General features: G+C 37.7%; 2 protein-coding genes across 4 annotated transcripts in view; one reads left to right on the top strand and one right to left on the bottom strand.

Moving 5' to 3' along the window:
- The window catches only part of glt1d1 (glycosyltransferase 1 domain containing 1), a 36,360-nt gene extending 33,459 nt beyond the window's left edge, over window positions 1-2,901 (bottom strand). For 2 of the 3 annotated variants that reach the window (XM_057357486.1, XM_057357489.1), the window contains exons 1-4: window positions 2,693-2,901; window positions 2,227-2,378; window positions 1,647-1,752; window positions 32-83 (exon numbers count right to left, since the gene is read on the bottom strand). In XM_057357486.1, the coding sequence (XP_057213469.1) occupies window positions 32-83; window positions 1,647-1,752; window positions 2,227-2,378; window positions 2,693-2,760 (378 nt within the window). In that variant the 5' untranslated portion in view covers window positions 2,761-2,901. The remainder of the gene's footprint in view (window positions 1-31; window positions 84-1,646; window positions 1,753-2,226; window positions 2,379-2,692) is intronic. The other variant, XM_057357488.1, reaches the window with a different exon arrangement.
- Window positions 2,902-4,660: 1,759 nt separating this feature from the next.
- Window positions 4,661-20,154, top strand: part of slc15a4 (solute carrier family 15 member 4) — a 78,944-nt gene continuing 63,450 nt past the window's right edge. Inside the window, exons 1-5 of the mRNA XM_057356549.1 lie at window positions 4,661-4,827; window positions 5,107-5,724; window positions 8,815-9,107; window positions 10,601-10,742; window positions 12,095-12,172. Of these exons, the coding sequence (XP_057212532.1) occupies window positions 5,158-5,724; window positions 8,815-9,107; window positions 10,601-10,742; window positions 12,095-12,172 (1,080 nt within the window). The 5' untranslated portion in view covers window positions 4,661-4,827; window positions 5,107-5,157. The remainder of the gene's footprint in view (window positions 4,828-5,106; window positions 5,725-8,814; window positions 9,108-10,600; window positions 10,743-12,094; window positions 12,173-20,154) is intronic.

Raw genomic sequence — 20,154 nt, 5'->3', positions numbered from 1 at the left:
CAATAAGAGTTATAAACACAACGTCTCTTACCAAAAGCGTTTCAGCCTGTTCTTTCAATCTGTCAGTGAATGCCACAGCAAACCTGCACGTGAAAGGGAGAAAAAGAGGGAAGGTTGACATGATAACATGTAAAATAACATGAAAAGTCAGATTTGCGCTTTGGGTTCTGACGGCGAGAAAGGTCCTCATGCAACCGCTTTCATCTCGCCGGCAATTCCGCTACACTTTCCCATCAAAAGACATCAAAGCTGTCAGTGCCTGCCAAAAATCTGCAATCACACAAGTCAAGCCATGCAAATAAAAGCGTGGCAATGCGATCGCTGGGTACCTCTTATAGTAAAGATGAGTAGAGACAGGTGAGGTTACGATGAGAGGCTACAGAGAGCTCCGAAAGTATGAGGCAACTAGTTAAAATACTACTCTGTCCTCTGTCTGCAGGTGAATATACTGTAGTTTGTTTTTCATTGCAACTTAGCAGTGAACTTGAGTAAAATTGACTCAAACTTCTTTACAAACTAGGGCTGTCAAACGATTAATCGCATCCAGAATAAAAGTTTATGTATACATAATTCATGTCTGTGTACTGTGCGTGGTCATTTTTTTATTTATAAACACATACACATACATGTATACATATTTAGGAAACATTTTCATGTATTTTTTATATTTCCCAATAATTTTAATTAAATAGAAATGTTTAGTCATTTTTATAATTTTCTTAAATAAATGCAGGTATGTGTATGTTTTTATAAATACAAAATTAATATGCACAATACACAGACATATATTATGTAAACAAAAATGTATTGTGGATGCAATTCCACTATAAATAGTGCAGAATCTGTTCTCATACTTAACAAAACCATAAACTTTCTGTTTATTTCTGAGTTTCCCTTTTTTTTATGTGGTCCTAGATATTTTGACTGTGAGTTGTATATTTTTAAAGAAAAAAAAGTTGAAGCTTCGCCTTGTCTTTCTGTCTCATCCTACAGCTCTCTTTATTCAAACTCAAAACAAACACACACAAATACACACATGCACATACATCAGGTCTCCTTCATCACACTTTGATTTTTTGCGGTGTGCGGGTAAACTTCAGTCGCACTGCTGCGAATAAAAAGTGTGTTAATTTTCCAAATGATTGCAGATAAACCCCACGGGTTTCCTACATCTTGCTTTCTATTCTTTAATCGCTGTCCTTCATCTCTCTCTTTCAGGGGATGTGAAGGTTGAGTTGGCAACGACAGCACTAGGGGGTCTGCTTTAGAAGATGTGTTTGAAATGGAGGGGCTCATGTTCGCCGGTGACTATCATTTCATTAAAACTGCAACAAGGGAGTGAATCTGCCTGTGCTAATCATAAAGATTATATAAATCTACACCCGGCCAATAAAGAGAAACCATTGCCGGCACGCTTTGGGTAAATATTAAGACTGTTGCTGACTTATATTACTAAGTTTTTTGCTAAAATTAGTTTAAGATCAAACAACAACAATTCCCGTTAACTATTCCGTTAACCAGGAATATCAAACACACAGCCTGTGGAACAAATAACAATATATTTTACAATAAACTAGTTTCCTAAAGTTCATTCATAAAACCAGATGTTTTATTATGACCCACTGGAACATTAGAGTTAATCTGACCTGGCTTTGTGCAAAACTTCCTCCATCACGGCTCGCTTGTGCTCATCCTTCACATCCTCATTGACGTCTGTCCCTCCAAACACCACACCGAACGGCACTCCGGTATCTGCAGAGGAATGCAAAACCACGAAAGAGAGGAAAATCCCCTGTTTTGCTTATTTACATCCACAGAAGTTCAACTTTTAAATCCGTACAGTGACGAAAACCCTTTGAGGCTTGAAACAGTGTGTTTATCTTGCCGGATGGGAGAAAGCAGTCATCCTTATCGTGCTCACTTCATGCAACGATTCATAAAATTGGCCACTCTTCAGGTTGTTAAAAAATGCATGCAGTGGCCTTTAATCTAAACAAGACATTCTGCCTTTCATTCAGTGTTTTTTTTTTCTACACCAGGGTTATAAAAACATAAAATAAAAATATGAAACCAGAAGTGCTTCTAGACCGTTCTTCAAGACTTACGAAGTGGTCTAGTAAACAGCTGCTACCCCATAATTATGAGGACATCCCAAAATGATAGATAGCTGCAACATTTGTGTGTGTGTGTGTGTGTGTGTGCGCGCGAGACTTTAGGATGTGTCACCTAAAAGAAACCTGCCTCCTTTAAAAAGATGAATGGCCAGCGCAGCCTCGAACCCTGGCGCTTTCGTCATCAGGGACGTCACATCGGAGGCAGAGCCCAATTCCCTTGTATCACGAAGAACACAACTGTGTCCTGCAGAAATAATGTGATCCCTGCAAACCAAACAAACGCACACGCCTTATTAAAAACAAAATGCTCTGTAATACAATAAACCAATAAACGAGATATGCGATGTATAGTCATAATGCATTATAAAACAACATCAGAATGCATTTCATTCACGTGCAATACGTGGCATAACGTTACTGTATGAATGTGTAATGTGCTACAAGGCAAGCTGATCGACATATCCCGTGATCGTCTTACAAGACGCATACCACTAAAGTAAGACTGTTTTGTGACATCTAAAAATAAACGGAGGTCTATGATACTTCCTGGTTTCAGAATGAAAACAGCGATACTGTACCTTATTCTTTCGGCAGTGGTACAGTTCCCTGTTTTTGGACTTAAGCAGGCTAGGAAGAGCACGCGCATGACGGCATCTGGTGTAATAGTAAGAATAGTATGAGGTGAGAGATGACGGACAGTGTTTTACTTTCTTAACCTGACAGTGTAATGAGCTCATACTGTCACGTCAGAGCACCAGCCTCCCTGACCGACACGCGTGCAGTTTGTTTAAACACAGGTCCGCGTAGAATTAAGACCCCCTGGAAACACACGGAACTATAATGCGTGCGCAATTTAAAACTGCAAAATGTAACACTAAAATATATTCAAGATACTCGACAAACACATTACGTTATGAAAAAAAATGCACACACAAATTAGGTTTACCGACCTAAAACTGCACCTTCAACAAGACTTTGCTAAAACTGTACATAGCATTATCTAATTATAAAATAAACAATAATTACAAAGAACATCATACATTTCCTAAAATGATAACAAAAATAGAAATGAGATAATTAAGGATAAAATAAATAATAATAAATAATTTAAGTCCACTACACTGACCCACTATTTACTTAACCAACCTCTGTTTGAGTTCAAGTTCAAGTTGAGCTTTATTGTCAATACGCTACATGTTGCGACACACAGTGGAACGAAATGTCGTGCCTCACAGGACCACAAAGCTACCTGAAAACAGACAATACAACAGTGGAGTAAAACAAGAATAAACAAATACACAAACTAACCTACACAAAGTAACCTACTAGTTTACTGAGAGAGTGACTATAAACATACTACAGTCTATATGCAAATGCTACAAATAAATACTGTACATGTGCAAGGAGAACATTGTAAACATTGTAAGTCAGGCAGATAGCTGGGGAACAGTGCAAGAGAATTTGTAGTGCAAGCATGTAAACATAGTACATGTTATTGAGTCTTTTTGTGAGATTATGTATACTCACTGCAGTGTGTGTGTGCGTGTGTGTGCGTGCGTGTGCGTGCGTGTGTACATGTGTATGTGTGTCTAGTGCACATAGAGGAGAGGACATAAAATAGTGCACATAAAAGTGAGGAGCTGTGAATAAAGAACGTCCATGGTGTTATCATGCCACAGCAAATTGCCAATCTTCCTTAGTACAGACCGTTTAAATTTGAGTTCATGAATTTCATACATTTTAATAGACCTGAATGAGGTAATGACTTATGTTGGCAAAGTTTTCACCTCTTCGTCATCAATATGATCTCTGTCTCCTACACTGAGTCATAGATCTGAATCTGATTAATCAGTCCGTATGATGACACAGATTCATTACATTTTTTAATAAAATGTATTTGTTATAACATTCCAAAATACTGTAATAATATAATAATTTGGTATATATGAAATACATAAATTATTTAGAAACAGAGTACATCAAAGATTATAAATCGATTTCCACTATGTCCTGTATTTTATTTTAATATTTTTCAATTTAACTTACAAATAAAAAATTACAATAAACAATAAACTTTAATTTATTTCCCTAATTCTTTGTTTCCCCACTGCCCCATTTATTTTCTGCTGTACATGCTTTAACAATACTGTAAGTGTTAATTAGATATGTTTTGTTAAATATTGTATTTTAGGGAAAATCACATGATCATATTCAGATTCGCTTAATGGGACTAGATGTTATATTACCAAATTAGGTATAACTATGTATTTATAAAACATTTCCGATGCAAATAACATGCAATAGGCACCACCCAGTATATTTATCTGCACAAAAAATATGCAAGCCTGTAGAATAAACCTTATCTCTTCCTTTTATCTCTATTGGTTGCTAACCCGGAGTTTAAATATATGATTTGAAAATAAGAAAGATTAGCATAGAGCTCACAGAATTCATGATAAATACATCCAGATTTTGTACAGATCCTATTGCTGCGCTGCATGTGCGTCACCGTGACGCTGATGAGTGTACGCGCGCTGTCACGCGGTGGTATTGTGACTGGCTGTTTTTTTACTCGGCTTACTCACTCGGTGGCTAAACTTCATGTTTTCGCGTTTTTTAATGTAAACTTCTAAACAAAATGTAAACCGGGGACAGGTATAAACGTCACAGTCTAAACAGCTAAATGTGGAGTACTGTTAACTGTGAAGAAAAGGTATGTTTACCCTCGTTTATACGAATATGTTGTTAGCTTGTTTAATAATTGAAGTACTTCAGTGGTTTAGATGTCAGGTCGTGTTTGGTTATGGCTGTTTAAAGTGTCAAAACAGGTTTTGCATGACAGAAATAGTTACAAAAACACAAAAACAGAGCAATACATTTGTACATCTGTTTTGACCATTTAGTATTACGCCACATGTAGTGTTTTGGGATCACGTGTTATTAACAACTGATTAAAAAGATTAATGCCACGTTGTTTTTTTATTTCCTTTAGGGTTGGATTTTGGTCATTTGACCACCTTGAATGAAACAAATATAACAAGCCATGGCGGGCAGGGATATAAATGAGAGCACTCCTCTTTTGGACACTTCTTCACCCAGATCAGATTCAGTGTTTCAAGGCAGGAGACTGGCATGTGCCGCCGTGCTCCTGGCAGAGTCTTTAGAGAGAATGGCCTTTTACGGCATCACCTCAAACCTGGTACTCTTCCTCAACAGTAGCCCCTTCTATTGGGATGGCACTTTGGCCAGCCAAGCCCCCTTGATCTTTATGGGGGTCACTTATTTGATTTCACCCTTTGGTGGATGGCTGGCGGATGCGTGCCTTGGCAAGTTTTTAACCATAGCTTTGAGTTTAGTCCTGTACCTGATAGGAATGGTGCTTTTCCCATTTGTGGCAAGTGAGAACACCAGGAATTACCTCTGTGGAGAAGAGATGGCGTTCCCAGTGCAGCCGGCTGAGTGTTTTCCTGTTAACGGGACGGTGCCTGCCAACGTCACCTGCATCAATCGGAAGCCGTATTGTGGGCCAGCAGTGTACAGCGGCCTCGTGCTGGTGGCGCTTGGCGTGGGAGCTGTGAAATCAAACATCACTCCTTTCGGGGCAGATCAGGTAATAATAAAACTCACCACAACTTTGGAAGAGTCAAATCTCAGGGGGGCCCAACATGGTTCTCGAAGCAATATTTTTTCTCTATTGTCTGCGTGGCTCTTATGAAACTAACCTTTAACATGGCAGCATGTTGCCTCAATAACATTGATTCACATCTTTCAGCTGAACCCTGGCAGGTCCTTTCTTCTAGATATCACTAGTTTTCTAGTGTAATTTAAGATCTTGTATTGTTATACCAGTAATACTCAGATTTTAAACTTGTGCAAGACAGACTTCTATATTTGTGGTTTCCGTTTTCACAATATTGTACCTTAGTAAAAGCAAGTGTGTGCATGAATCAACTAGTCACTCGGAACCATTCAGAATGAGTCAATATCTTGGATTTGAGTTGCTTTCTCAATCTGTAAAATTTGATTTGCAGATCACGTCATTTTTTGATGATTTTTACTTGCATATATAATCAATGGCCAATAAGAAAGTATATATATTTTTAGCAACAGTTTGCATAACATGCAAACCCTTGATCAAGAAAATTGTAATGTTTAGGGTTTAGGAAAAACAAATATTTTACATTTTTACAGTACAGTACTTCAAGATTTCAACATTCTCCTGCCTGTAAGGAGTTTTTTGCATGAATTCTTGTGAGCCCTTTTGCATACACCTCTTGATACTTTCACTTCACTTATTAAATGACAATGCGCACATACCACATTTCTGAGTTACTTTGTCACAAGATTTACATTTTTGGCATATTTTGATGTGAGTGGCTTCCAATTTAAAATTTACTGGCAAAGTCCATTTCTCAGATTTTGTTGTAATTACAGCAAAGTAGCTGAAGTATTTAGGTTACAATCAAATTGATTGTATCAGCAATTTGTGTAGTGTGGAGAAAGAAATGCAGTTATGCACAGCCGATTCAGTCACATCAGGGACAACCAAACATTTTTTATGGAGTGGTTGTATTTCATAACATTTTAACAAATCCTTCCATTGAAATGCTGGGAAGTGCCCTTCCAGGTTAAACATCTACCACTTTCACTTCAGTTCGAGGCTTCTCTGTGATATAAAAACTTTACAGTAGCCCAATACAGTGCAGTCACAAGTTTGTCTAATGGGGATATCCCTGTTAAAAATAAAACATGCAATAAATAACTAAACAGCTGAACTGATATTAACACATTTGCTACAACCCACATGATAATGAGCAATATTCTTTTCTCTGTGGCAGTTGAGATGAATGTAACAAAATTATACAATTAACCTTAACCTCAAAACTAAGGAAGCAAAACTGGCATCTGTCTTCATTCATGTCTATTTCTGTTGCAAGTTACTTGGAACTGCTAGATTATTTAACGCTTTGCTGACTAAATGAATTGTTGTTATTGAAACATCTGTACTGTTTGGGCATTTTTTAATGTATTTAAAGGTCCAATGTGTAATTGCTGGCAGGATCTATTGACAGAAATGCAAAATAATATACATAACAAGGTCTTCAGAGGTGTATAAAGATCTTGCATAATGAAGCGTTGTGTTTTTATTATCTTAGAATGAGCTATTTCTATTTTACACTGCGGGTCCCTTGCATGGAATTCACCCTAAACGGACAAATTTTTCCCTTAACGGACAGACTGCTCTACAGAACGCGTTTCACAAATACATTATCTCCCGCGGCAAAGAAACAAAAACGTGACGACATGCTTCAAAGGGGAGGGGTGAAGTGAGCCGTTGGTTGCAATTTGCCAACCTGACTGCTAGATGCTGCTCAATTTCATACACTGGACCTTTAAGGGGAAGGTGAATTTTTTTAATTACAATATAGATTGTCATATTGACAAGTTGGTTAGTCTATAACATAATTATACGAATTTTTCGGGCGGGGGGAATCGCATTCTGTTCTACGGAATAGAATGCAATTCCCCTAGGAATTATTGCATTTAGTACATTGCACCACCACACTTTAATTAAATGAAGAACCACAAACAAATCAAATATATGACATGTGTTCTCTATGGCAGTGATGTTGACTTTGCTGCTGCACTTGTATGATTCGGTTTAAGGCCTGGTCAATATGAATTTAAAGGTGCTGTGTATAATGTTTTGGCGGCATCTAGTGGTGAGGTTGTAAATTGCAGCCAACCACTCACTCCACCCCTCCCTTTCGAAGCACAACGTAGGTTGAGAGTTGATTGAGTGTCGTCACGTTTTCGCTTCTTTCCCGAAAGAGATTCTTTTTACTAGAATGTTTTTACTAAACGTGTTCTGTAGAGCAGTTTGTCTGTTTAGGGCTACTGTAGAAACAACATGGTGAATTCCATGTAAGGGGACCCGCAGTGTATGTAGATAGAAATAGCCCATTCTAAGATAATAAAAACAAGTGGATGTAAAACACAGAGTTTCTGCCAATCTCATATTAATCTTGAGTACGTATAGAGTTTCTTCGAAGAGTCTTTAGTGTGATCGCATTTATAAAAGACAAATACAGCTGTACAATTATTTCCAAAAACAAGCACCCTCCTGAAGGCGTGCGGAACTAATGCACGAGCACACAATACATCATTGCATTATCCCTGCATATCTCTTGATTCACTATAAGTTCGTGTAGTTTTCCTTATGGACGTAAGCGCCAATTGCCAACAAAACACAGACATTTGACTCAGGTTTACTTACCGCGGTGCAGTTCATGTATCTTTTAGCGCGTGCGCATGCTCTTTCTCCCGCTCTCCCTAGTTGATGCGTGGGTGTGCTCTTTCTCCCGCTCTCCCTGGTTGAGGCGTCGGCGTGCTTTTCCTGGAGAATTGTCCAATAAGGGACTAAGAAAAGTAGTTACGTAAGGGAATTTCATGTTCGAAAAAAACTTTCCTTAACCTATACGAACCTTGGGGGAGTGTATCGAGCACAGAAATGCTACGTTATACGTCCAACTCGTTTTTTGACAAGTTAAGCATGTCAAGCATGAGAAGCCAGCACATTTAACATTGTAAAGAGGTCAGAATGCATGAAACACCGTGGCACAACTCCTTTAAACAAAAATAATGATTGTCTTGTTAATAACACTAAATGTATATTTTTGATGTGTGTGTACCCTTACAGGTGAAAGACCGAGGTCCAGAGGCAACACGGCGGTTCTTTAACTGGTTTTACTGGTGCATTAATCTGGGAGCGATCTTATCACTGGGTGGAATAGCCTACATTCAGCAGAACATTAGTTTTACAATCGGCTACACCATTCCGGCAGTTTGTCTCGGGGTCTCCCTCATTGTATTCGTTCTGGGCTGCACGGTTTTCATCACCAAGCCTGCAGATGGCAGTGCCTTCAGCGGCATGTTCAGGATCCTTGGCTCGGCCCTCTGTGGACGTGGCCCGAAAGAGCCTAGTCTGCTCAGGTGAGGGCTAGATTCACTTTACTGAGAAACACTACAGTTGATAAAGGAAGCTCACTTTAGACTGTAACAAGCAAATTAATGTTTATCTACTACTTAAAGGTCCAGTGTGTTGCTTAAAGGTCCAGTGTGTAATTATTTGGAGGATCTATTGACAGAAATGCAATATAATATACATAATGAAGTGTTATGTCTTTATTATCTTAGAATAAGCTATTTTTATCTACATACACCGTGGTTCCCCTTACATGGAATTCGTCATGTTGTTTCTACAGTAGCCCTAAATGGACAAACTGCTCTACAGAGAATGTTTTGTAAATACGTTATCTCCTTCGGCAAAGAAGAGAAGATGTGACAACATCTTAGTGTCAGCCACAGTAGTGCTTCGAAACGGAGGGGTGGAGTGAGCCGTTGGTTGCAATTTGCCACCTCACCACTAGATGCCGCTAAAATTATACAGTAATAAATTAATGCTTCTGTTTTTAAGCATGATTTTGATCTTTTTTCCCTTTTCTCTTGATGTGTTTGATGCCCTTGGTATGCATGCAAAAAACAAACTTTTCAAAAAAAAGTTTAACCCAATATAAAAGTTTAAATTTTTTTACCAAATATTAAAAATGTCATCATTTATTAACCCCCATGTCATATTAAACTTATATGACTTTATTTCTTCTGTGAAACAGAAGATATTTTGAAGAACATTGTTAACCAAACCACATTGGCCCCTATTGACTTACTTTGTTTGGACACAAAACCACCGAGACATTTCTCAAAAGTTCTTCTTTTGTGTTTCACAGAAGAACCAGTTTTAAACGACATGAGGGTAAGTAAATAATAACAGAATTGGTACAGATGGTTATAGGAATACAGCTCAGTGTGAACTCTACTCCTGCAGATGACTCTATTAGTCTGTGATGTTATCCCTTATTTTACATCTTTTTCTTTGAAGCTCCACTCCTGCATGTCTCTTATGTGACTTGTCTCTCCACGGCATCATTTTATGTCAAGTGGCGTTCGCTCTCTTAATCAAAGCTTCACAAAAAAAGACTTGACATTTCTAACTTGGCCAAATCCTGGAGATTATTCAGAATTGCTTATGCAGCAGAGATTTTTGTATGTCTTTACACTTACATTGAACGGCTGGGGGCAAGGCTGTGCACCAGAATAAATGTTAAAAATGCACTTTTAATAATATTGACGTTTTATTAACATTATTGATTCTATTTTGACATTGTGTTAACATGAGACTGGTGTGATAACAATGTTTTATCCAATATTTCAACTTCTCTCACAGACTTTTAAAGCCGATAGACCCTGTATTTTTTCTGCACACTAGGGTTCTAGAAAGTGTCTGTTTAAAACTTTAACAAAGAAGCACATTTCTACTTATAAGCTGATTGATAAAGTTTTATTAAACTTGGAACGCATGCCTTTAATGATCCAGTGAAGACAGAAATGCATTCAAACCTATTGTGTTTTCACACCTTCAACTCTAGGCCAAAGCCAACTCTACTGGACGGTGCCAAAGTGACTTACGGTGGGCGATTTCCAGAAGAGAAGGTGGAGGAAGTGAAATCTCTGGTTAAGATACTTCCTGTTTTTCTGGCCCTTATTCCATACTGGACCGTTTACTTCCAGGTATGTTTTGGATTTCCTCGCACGACTGTCAGATCTGTCATGTCAGATGTTCTCCCTGCAAAATTGTGGAGGATTATATAGTCAATGTATTTCAAAGTCTCAAGGTGACCGAAGGAGAGATGTTGTTTGATGCGTGGTGGGATGAACAGAGCTGTTGGGATGACAAATGGAAGTGATTGATGCTTAGAGGCGAAGATTCTGTCTGTGACTTATGAAGGGCTTGTGCCATTTGGAGCCTTTTAAAGGACAGGGTGGATTTTAAGTCCTTGAAGCAGACAGGAACTACCTTGAAGAACGTTATGTGTGCATTGCTCCCGGGAATAAGTAGAGAAAGGACAAGCAATAAAAATTGGGAAACCTCTGCGGCACATAATGACAGCCTTCTGATCACCAGCATGGGCCTCTTAACCGCAGAATTATTGTTGTACTAAAACGGAAACACAAAGTTTAGGTGTCAAACCAGTTTGGTTTTCAAGATGGGTTCTTTTTCTCACTGTTTTCCTGTGTAGGTGTTAAATTGTTGGTGTACTGTATGTAAGATGTGTCAAACATGCAGTTTTGGCCGTAACATTGAGTTAGATGCCGTTGCAATGCAGTTTAATTCCACTTTGCAACACCATCATTTTTAAGGTTTTATTTTTTAGCATTTTACAACAATGAAGAAACTATTTTTTCTGTTATTTCTGTCATTCTAGCACACATTTAGTTTTTCATCTAAAGATTGTTGTAAGCCTCTGATTGAACTTGCATTAAAGCTTTCAAGTTTCAAAGCCATGGCATCCAGGCTGTGATCTGCGATTTGTAATGTTAATAAACACTCATCTTATGTTAAAGTTTAAATTTCACTGTAATTTCTCTCACTGAAAGCTGCTTTTGTATGAATATTAAATTGGTTTGGGTCTATAAGAATCGTTGTCTTGCCCATCACATGCAGAAACAAGATCCTCTTCTTCTAATTATGTGGAAAGGTCACGTTTTCTCAGGACCCTGTCATCCTGTGTGTTTTGTCTGCCGAGACTCTTGCTGCCATTAAAAAGGTTACTGGGATTTTTTAGTCCTAAGGGCCTGACTGAAGGTTTAATTTAAAGACGTCATCTCTGACTTGGAGGAAAAATGCATAGTGACTTTCTGCATGAAGAGATATTGGAGAACATTCCCGCAAAGTCGTTGTTTAGGGTTTTAAATATTGATACCGCTTTCTCCTGCTGACTTGTTTCAAGTTGTAATCAATAGCAATATTCTGTACAGTGCCTTTACAAGTGCTAAATGGATCATAGCAGTCTGTTCATTACCGCTGAATGAGACGTGAACATAGCCAGCGTGTTTATGTGCGCTATTCTCTTTGCTTGCAGATGCAGACCACTTATTATCTCCAGAGCCTCCATTTGAGGATTCCTGGAGCGTATCCCAACTCCTCAGACTATCACCCGGTAAGAGCAGAGCCATCTCTGTGCCAGTTCTTTCAGATCCTTTCCAGATTAGCCCGAAAGAATAATATAATTGCTTTGTTAGTGAGGATTTCAATTATTAATGGGTTTGGCCTCCTTTGCTGCCATTCGCTCTGGTCACTTTTCTCATTAGTTTTCCCAGTCGTTTTTCTGTCACTGATGTGTCTGTTCAGATTCCTCTTAATGCAGTAGTTTTTTAAAGGGACAGTTCACCCAAAAATAACAAAATCTCATGACACTGTTTCTTCTGTGGAACTTATAAAGAAGGGAAAACTGAGTTTTAAGATGTTTGCTTACATAAAAAAAACTAGTTAAATTAAATTCTAAACGAAATTATGCTTGTTTTAGATTAAAGAAAGTCTGAGCTATGTGTTCAAAATGATAGAATATAGCACCTTTAAATAAGTGTCTTATTCTGTTTAAATGTGGAACAGATGCCTGAGGTTATTGCAGGTGCGTGTGATGTTTGTGGACAGTGAATCTGTTCGGACACTCTGGGTACTCTGGCACACAGCAGCTAGAGAAATCCTTTGAAACCAGGGTATTAACTTCAAAACCAAAACCACACTAATCACAGATTAGCACCCTGTGGCCGCTTTCTCATCTGAAGTCGCTGTTTATTTGTTTTTGTGTGTGCGTGCTTGTATGCATGTATGCCATGCTAGGTAAGTGTGTCAGAACGGATGTGCCACCGCCTTAAATCCCCTCAAAATTGTTTCACGGTGACTAATCCAAAAGCACGACTTCTGGCCTGTCTAATCAACAATTACATTGCAGTCACATGATGCTCCGTCACACAGATGTAACCAAGCAGCTTGTTTGTAGTATGTTTTGTGTGTGGTTTAAACTGTTAGATTGCCGTGAAATGTTTTTCAGAAGAGTCTTCCAGAGAGTCACATGGTAAAGACAGAGGAAGTGCGAATCGACAATAGGGAAGTGAAAAATACGTAATTGCCAGTGTTATAACATGTTGGATTTGAGTGTGCCTAGGTCATATTAAAGAGACAGTCAGATGTAAAGTACCTGTTGCTTTTTTATAGGGTCCTGGATTCAAACTTTTCACTGCATGAATATGGGACGGTTGGTTCATATGTGACAACCATTTTAAATATCCAGATTAAACTCGTAATGCAAATAAAAAATGAAGTGAAAAATCTAGCTCCACCTGATGGATCAAATTGTCAAAATTTGTAGATTTAAACTTCCTCTGTGATGAAGTAATAAACAGAAGTCTAGTATAGTAATATTAATAATATTACATTATTAGTAATTGCCAAAAATGTATCAATCAAAGTAGAAGTGGCCTTCCTCTTATAGTCTGGTGCAGGAAAAAGAAAACCGTTTTGGTTAATGAAGAGGAGAAGTGAAAACACCCTTATGTTCTGTTAACTGTAAAATCGACATTTACTGTAACTGAGTTAAATTAGAATTTTGACATTTGCTTTTGCTTTTGCCTGCACAAAACACTTCACCAAATGCTCAGGTGTCAAAAGTGGTTTCCAGAGCATTGCTTTACTTTGCTAAAGGGATAGTTCACCCTAAAATGAAAATTCTGTCATCATTGACTCACCCTCAAGTTGGTCCAAACCTGTATAAATTTCTTTGCTCTAGCTTTCCTGTGGCTCAGTGGTTAGAGCATGGCACTAGCAATGCCAAGGTCATGGGTTCGATCCCAGGGGATTGCACTTAGTCAGAAACGAAAAAAATGTGTAATACAATTAGTGCTGCAACGACGTGCGTGAAATGCGTCGACGCTTCGTATTATTCACGTTTATCTGCTGTAATAGCAGTTTCTGTTCCCGGGCGTGTGTAAATTAATCAGCAGAACAAGAGAAAGTATAATTCACCCGACAAAAAGTGATCGAGAGCCTCGGACGCAGTAAGTTAGTGAATGGACGGAGGAATTCCCCCTAACGTTACCCCCGGAATGCCATCAATCACAGCATGGACACGCGATCACAAACGGACGGAGAGGGGAACGTAGATGTAGACTTACATAATAAATTACTTTTTTGTAATTTACTTTTTTGTAATGTAAAACTACGCTTTACATTAATGATTTACATTAACGCTATTGTACTAGTGTAAGTTAGTGTATGTGAACCTTTGCAGATTGTGACCCTGCATAAATTACTCTTAAGCTTCAAAAAGGACTGACTATCATGAAACCACCAATGCACTTTTTATGTCATTCGATAGCTTTATGCGAGGAATAAACCAATATAGCATAATTAAGAAACTCTGACCTCCGCTGGTGCTGTCTGTCAATCTCCACTGTCAGCATGCGTGTGTACGGTGACGGTCAGGACGCTACTCTTTCCATCATGTTTCAATGTTTTCATTATTCTTCAGAATGACAAGATGATAGTCTATGGTTTTGTTTAAAATTTATTTTGCTAGAGACTGTGAGTTAACGTTACTCGCTGAGTGGTCTGAATGTGTTGCGTCTTCATACGAAATAACTCTTTTTAAACCTCTGATTTAACTGTAAACTGTTGGATTGATGCAACGCACTGTGTTAAACATGTAACATATCATCTCTTCTCGTTGTGTTCTAACTATTATTTACTTTGAGGAGCAAAATGATCCCCTGGACTTCAGAAGGAGTAGGTGCTTTAAGCGCATCATTGTGCGTCCGGGATGCGCATAACTGTAAATAACGAAGCGAATGCATTAAGCGCATCATTCTGAGTTCCGGGTGTGCTGGCTCGCTTTAACGCCACTCTGCATTAGAGTCTTTTATTCGGTGATAGTTTTGTACAATAAACAGAGACAGATAGTAGTATTTTACTTTTACTCAATTATATTATGAGACTGAAAATAGAGTCGGATATTACTTGGAGGAAAAAAAAACAGAGCATATATCATGCTCTAGTATTTCATATACACATTTTTTAATGTTTTTACATTTAGTCATTTAGCAGACGCTTTTATCCAAAGCGACCTACAGATGAGGGAAACAATGGAAGCAATTGGAACAACATAAGGACAACAAAAAGCGTAAGTGCAATAAAACATTTTTTTTACCTTTAATACAGTACTTAAGTACATAAAAAATCAGTATTTTTTAACTTTTAAAATTAAAACTACTTAATTAAAAGAAGATGGTGATTTTAATGTAAACACGGATTAAAATGTTAAAACAACATTTATTTATAAAATGTAGTGGAGTAAAAAGTATGATTTGCTTTATAATGTAAGAAAATCGACTTAATAAAAAAACTTATTGTTTATTTGCAAAGTTTGCCAAAGGATTAATCCAAAAAATCTTTATTAGATAAAAAAAATAATCGTTAGATTAGTCGACAATTAAAATAATCATTAGTTGCAGCCCTAAATACAATACAATTCAAAGGGTTTCCTGGTGGTTAAACCTTACTTACTGCCCAAAAGTTTCTACCTTGTGTTGTCTTTGATATTGTGGCACATAAAGATATGACTTGTGTTGGAATGAGTTATTTTTTTTTATTTTTTATTTTTTATTAATATTTTGAATTGGCTTGAATTTTTTGTTTTTAGATTTCATGTAAATTTCAATTTGAGCTATTTTGTTATGTGTTAGTGTCATTTTATGAGTTTATTTTGTATATTGCTATATTGTTTCAATTCACTTGTCACGGTTCGAGACGTGCGTGTATTGTTCGGTCCTGTCATGCGCAGCGCGACATGCTTTTTTTCCCATTTGGCACAGACAGAGGCAAATGGTAGCAGCATAGTTGCAAAAATCATGAGTCACAGCTTGTGGGGCTTATTAAAAATAAAATGTGGTCTAACTTGACTAACACTCTATGCTCACAGTTTTTGGACTTAATCTGGCGCTGCGCCGACCGATCGGCCCGCAACATCACAATATCACGAATCACTCTCGCGGCACTGTCATGTGGTCTGCGTGGCGCAGCAAGAGGTCAAACTTCAAGCGCAAGCACGTGTATAGCGCTTATAGTGTCTGTAAAAATAAATCTTCATGGCTCCTTGGTGATAAAACTCATGCAAATTCACGGTGTAGGCGTGAGTTTGTTATCCTACGAACCCTAAAAATGCACTCGTGCTCATTCACATGACAATGCACTCTTTTTTTAATAATTTAATAATTATAATGGAATAAAATTGATATTTTAAAATGCCAATATCGAATGTTTCATGTAGGGCTGCAGCTATTGATTCTTTTACTAATCGAGTATTCTACTGATTTTTCCATCGATTAATCGGGTATTTGGATAATAAGTACTTTTTCTGTATTAAAAAGCAATACTAAATATACAAGAGAAAATAAGACAGGTCTCTTAAAATGAGTAAAACAACTAATTTGTTTCCTTTTTAGAACAATTAAAGTTTTTATTGCTGAAATTGCATACATTAATATTTGTGAAAACTAAACCCATTTAGTACATTCCATTGCCATATTAAATTCAAAATGCAATATAATAGAAATATATAAATAAGAAACATTAATAAAAATAGAAAGAATAAATTCAAAGGTAAACAACTAACTTCAGCTTTTGCATGATGCATTCAGTTTATATAAATTAGTTTTATTTTCTTTTTTTTTACTAGTAATATATAGCCTATGACTTTTATTTTGGCATGTTGTCGGAAGACGCTTGTTTTTTAGTATGTCTGTTTCTTCACTCAAACAATAACATGTTCGTGAAATAAACTCTCAGAGCAACTCTGGAGGTGAAGTTCATGTCCTCATTCAGCGCAGACAAATTCATGAGCATCACGCGTGTAGCACGTTAAACTGCGCAGTTCATTCACTCAGACACGCAGAACAGCCAGATGACATGTGTAAATAACAGGATTCGGCATCCACTAGTGCGCATCTAGTTTGATGGACTCAATGCAGCCGGAAAACAAGTTTCACTCGCAAAATAGAATAAAACTAAGTAAAATAGCAGTTCACCATTTCAATAAGCTATCACTCATTTATCAGCCAGAGAAATATGTGTGAGTGTGTGAACAGACAAAAGTGCGTGTTTCTCACGGTGAATGCGTGAGACTTGAGAGCCCTGTAACATGAACAGAGTTTAGCGGGCTGTGCGTCAGTAATAACGGGCCGTGGGGAAACACAGCGCTCCGTGTGTACTGTAGTTAGATGGATTAAGCGAGGCTTCGAGGCAACAAAATTTGCCTCAATGATTTTTTGTATTCGAATTACTCGAGGAATCGTTTCAGCCCTAGTTTCATGTTTTTTCTTGTCTTCTTTCTGTTCTTATCATCTCCCTCTCTGTGTAGTGAAGCAGCGATCCTGATCTATCGGTCAATCGGTCTAGAATTTATGTGAACTCTTATGTGTGGGTAGATGTTGTGTGTGCGTATGTGTTGTGTGCTCGCGTGATGCATCTATGTGATCATGTTAACAGCAGAAACTTATTACACTCTGAATCATCTCATATGGTCATCATACAGACACATGATATCATTCGAAGCTGTAAAGGTTTTACATTTATTTGCATGGATCCACGTTAACCACAAAACATTGTGCTTTTGTAGAATGCGAAAAAAAATGCAGTTTCTGCCACCTGTGAACTGCTTTTCTCCGTTCACAGAAGCGCTTCATGTGCACGTGTGATGTGACATTATGTGAGTCATGTTGTGCTTTTTACGGTGCCATTTACGGTATTTTCAATGCATTAGACACTATAATCCCTGAACCTCCTAATGAGCAACACTCTACGATGCTTTTAAGTGGTCAGAACGTATTTGGGATTTAACACCTGTTTTAAACTCAGAGATGTGGATTCGGACGGCAATTAAATTAACACATGACGATTGTCAAAAAACAGTAGGTAATTCGGCCGGTGGGAGAAAAACAGACATTTTGGATTCAGACGAAAATAAAATCACCATTTACCCCCCGTAATATCTTACGTCCCTATGGGGCGGTTTCCCAGACATGGTTTAAGCCTAGTCTCAGACTAATTTAAATGTGAGAGATGCCTTGATCGAAAACAACTTGCACTGACATATCTTAAAATATATCACTGTGATTGTTTTGTCTCAAGATGCACACAGTAATATTTTTTTTGTAAAGTATGTTTTTTAAAACAACTTAATTATCCTAATTTAACTAATGCCTAGTCCTAGCATAATATAATCCTTGTCTGGGAAACCTCCCCTATGAGAAACAATTACCGTCCGAATTCACTAAGTTTATCTGATTATTTCAGATAAATCTTTGATTTAACGGTTTATTATAATAAATATAAATAATTTAAAAAGTGTGCATTATATCTGACACACATGAACACTGTACAGTTATTGTGGGTATAAATCATTCCCTTTAAATGCTTTTGAAGTTGAAAAAAGGTATTTTAATGTGTATGTAACTTTAGAGATGGTCCCTAAATTCACCAATATCGAAAGTTTAATGTCAAACCAACTTTATGCCAGTGAAATGCGGCAATGAACGCGTGCTTTATATGCGCCACGCGCTCGTGTGTAAACACATTAAGACAATTTATAATATAATCTAAAATAAACAGTATACAATATTCGTTAATGTTCCTGTAGGATGGAGCTTGTTCTGTTGACAGACAGAGGCTTCAATTCCGCGAGTAGGCTACAGTTTGCAAAACTGTGCGAACGGATTGCGAAAGCGTGGGCACAGATTATGCATTTGTGGGTACAGATTTCAAAAACTGAGGGGACGGTTTACAAAACCGAGAGCACGGATTGTAAACTCGTGGGTACAGTTTATTAATCCGAGAGCACGGTTTTGTAAACTGTGGGAACAGTTTTAGAATCTGTGAGTACGGATTTTTAAACTGTGGGAACGAATTACAAAACTGTGACCACGGATTTGCGGGTCTTGTTTTTTTTTCTCCGAGGGGTGACCAGACAGGCTCTGTGGCATAGGCATTTGTAGGAGTTTCCTCTTCAGACGCAAACTTTATGGGAGGAGAGTATTTAAATGAATAACACAAGGCGATTTACTAAGGTTTGCCCTTGTCATTGTACTGGAATTTGCAGCTTTATTTAAATCCCCAAAAAGCACATCTTAAACCCTGCGCTAGTGATGCGCGGATGAGCTCTGACGTCACCTAAATCCGCTTTTAAAAATAAATCACCCATCTCTCCATCTGAGCTGCTGAGATGGAAAGATGGGGATCTGCGGCGCGTGTCAGTTTGCATTCCGTTATTAGTAGATTAATGAGCAAAACCTCTCCAAGAAGCTTATTTTGCTTTTGAGCATACAACTTACACATTGTTTTTTGTTGCTTTTTGGACAGTTTGTATTGTGCGTTACAAAAACAGATGAACAGCCATTGCGCTTTATTTACCCTGAAAAGAGGATTCATTCATTCAGTGCAGGGGAGAGTGAAAGCGTGATGCCATTCCCCTCACAAATTCACAGTTTGACGAGAGACTGTACAGTGCCTGGTGAAAATTAGGTTTTAAACACGTTTACATTTTAGATAGTGTTGATATTATCATCATTAATCATTTATCTTTTAATCATTTATTACCACCCACAATTAATCAGAATGTTCCTTTATATCAATTGATCCGCCCGACCCGCGGATTATCAGCATCACTACCCTGCGCTAGATTGTGCAACGTTTAGTAGATTGTGTTGGTCATTATGGGAATGAGATATTGCGCCTGTGTTTTTTAATGTGCGCTTTGTTAGTAAATCACCCACAGAAATTTACACTCCCATCTGTGCTTTTTTAAATTGCGCAATCGCGCTATTTTGCCCTGTTTAGTAAGTCTGGCCCTAATTGTTTTACGTCTGCCACGATTAGAATGAAATGTGAAAATGAATGAAAAGTGTTGCTTACAGTCTAACGTTCAGATCTGTGCGGTAGGAAAGAGCATCTTCTACTCCCCTCAGCATTTAAACAACTGTTAAATTAACTGTTGTGACAATAAAGCCTATTCTTGGAGAAATAAGTGTTTTTGTTCTAAGATAGAATTTAAGGACAACAGTTGTAAACCTTTTTTTTACAAAAAAATGAAAA

This window comes from Triplophysa rosa, linkage group LG17 (assembly GCF_024868665.1).
Source record: "Triplophysa rosa linkage group LG17, Trosa_1v2, whole genome shotgun sequence".
NCBI classification, from domain to species: Eukaryota; Metazoa; Chordata; class Actinopteri; order Cypriniformes; family Nemacheilidae; genus Triplophysa; species Triplophysa rosa.
The sequence above is the reverse complement of the archived record's forward strand: the minus strand, read 5'-3'. Positions and strand labels throughout refer to the sequence as shown.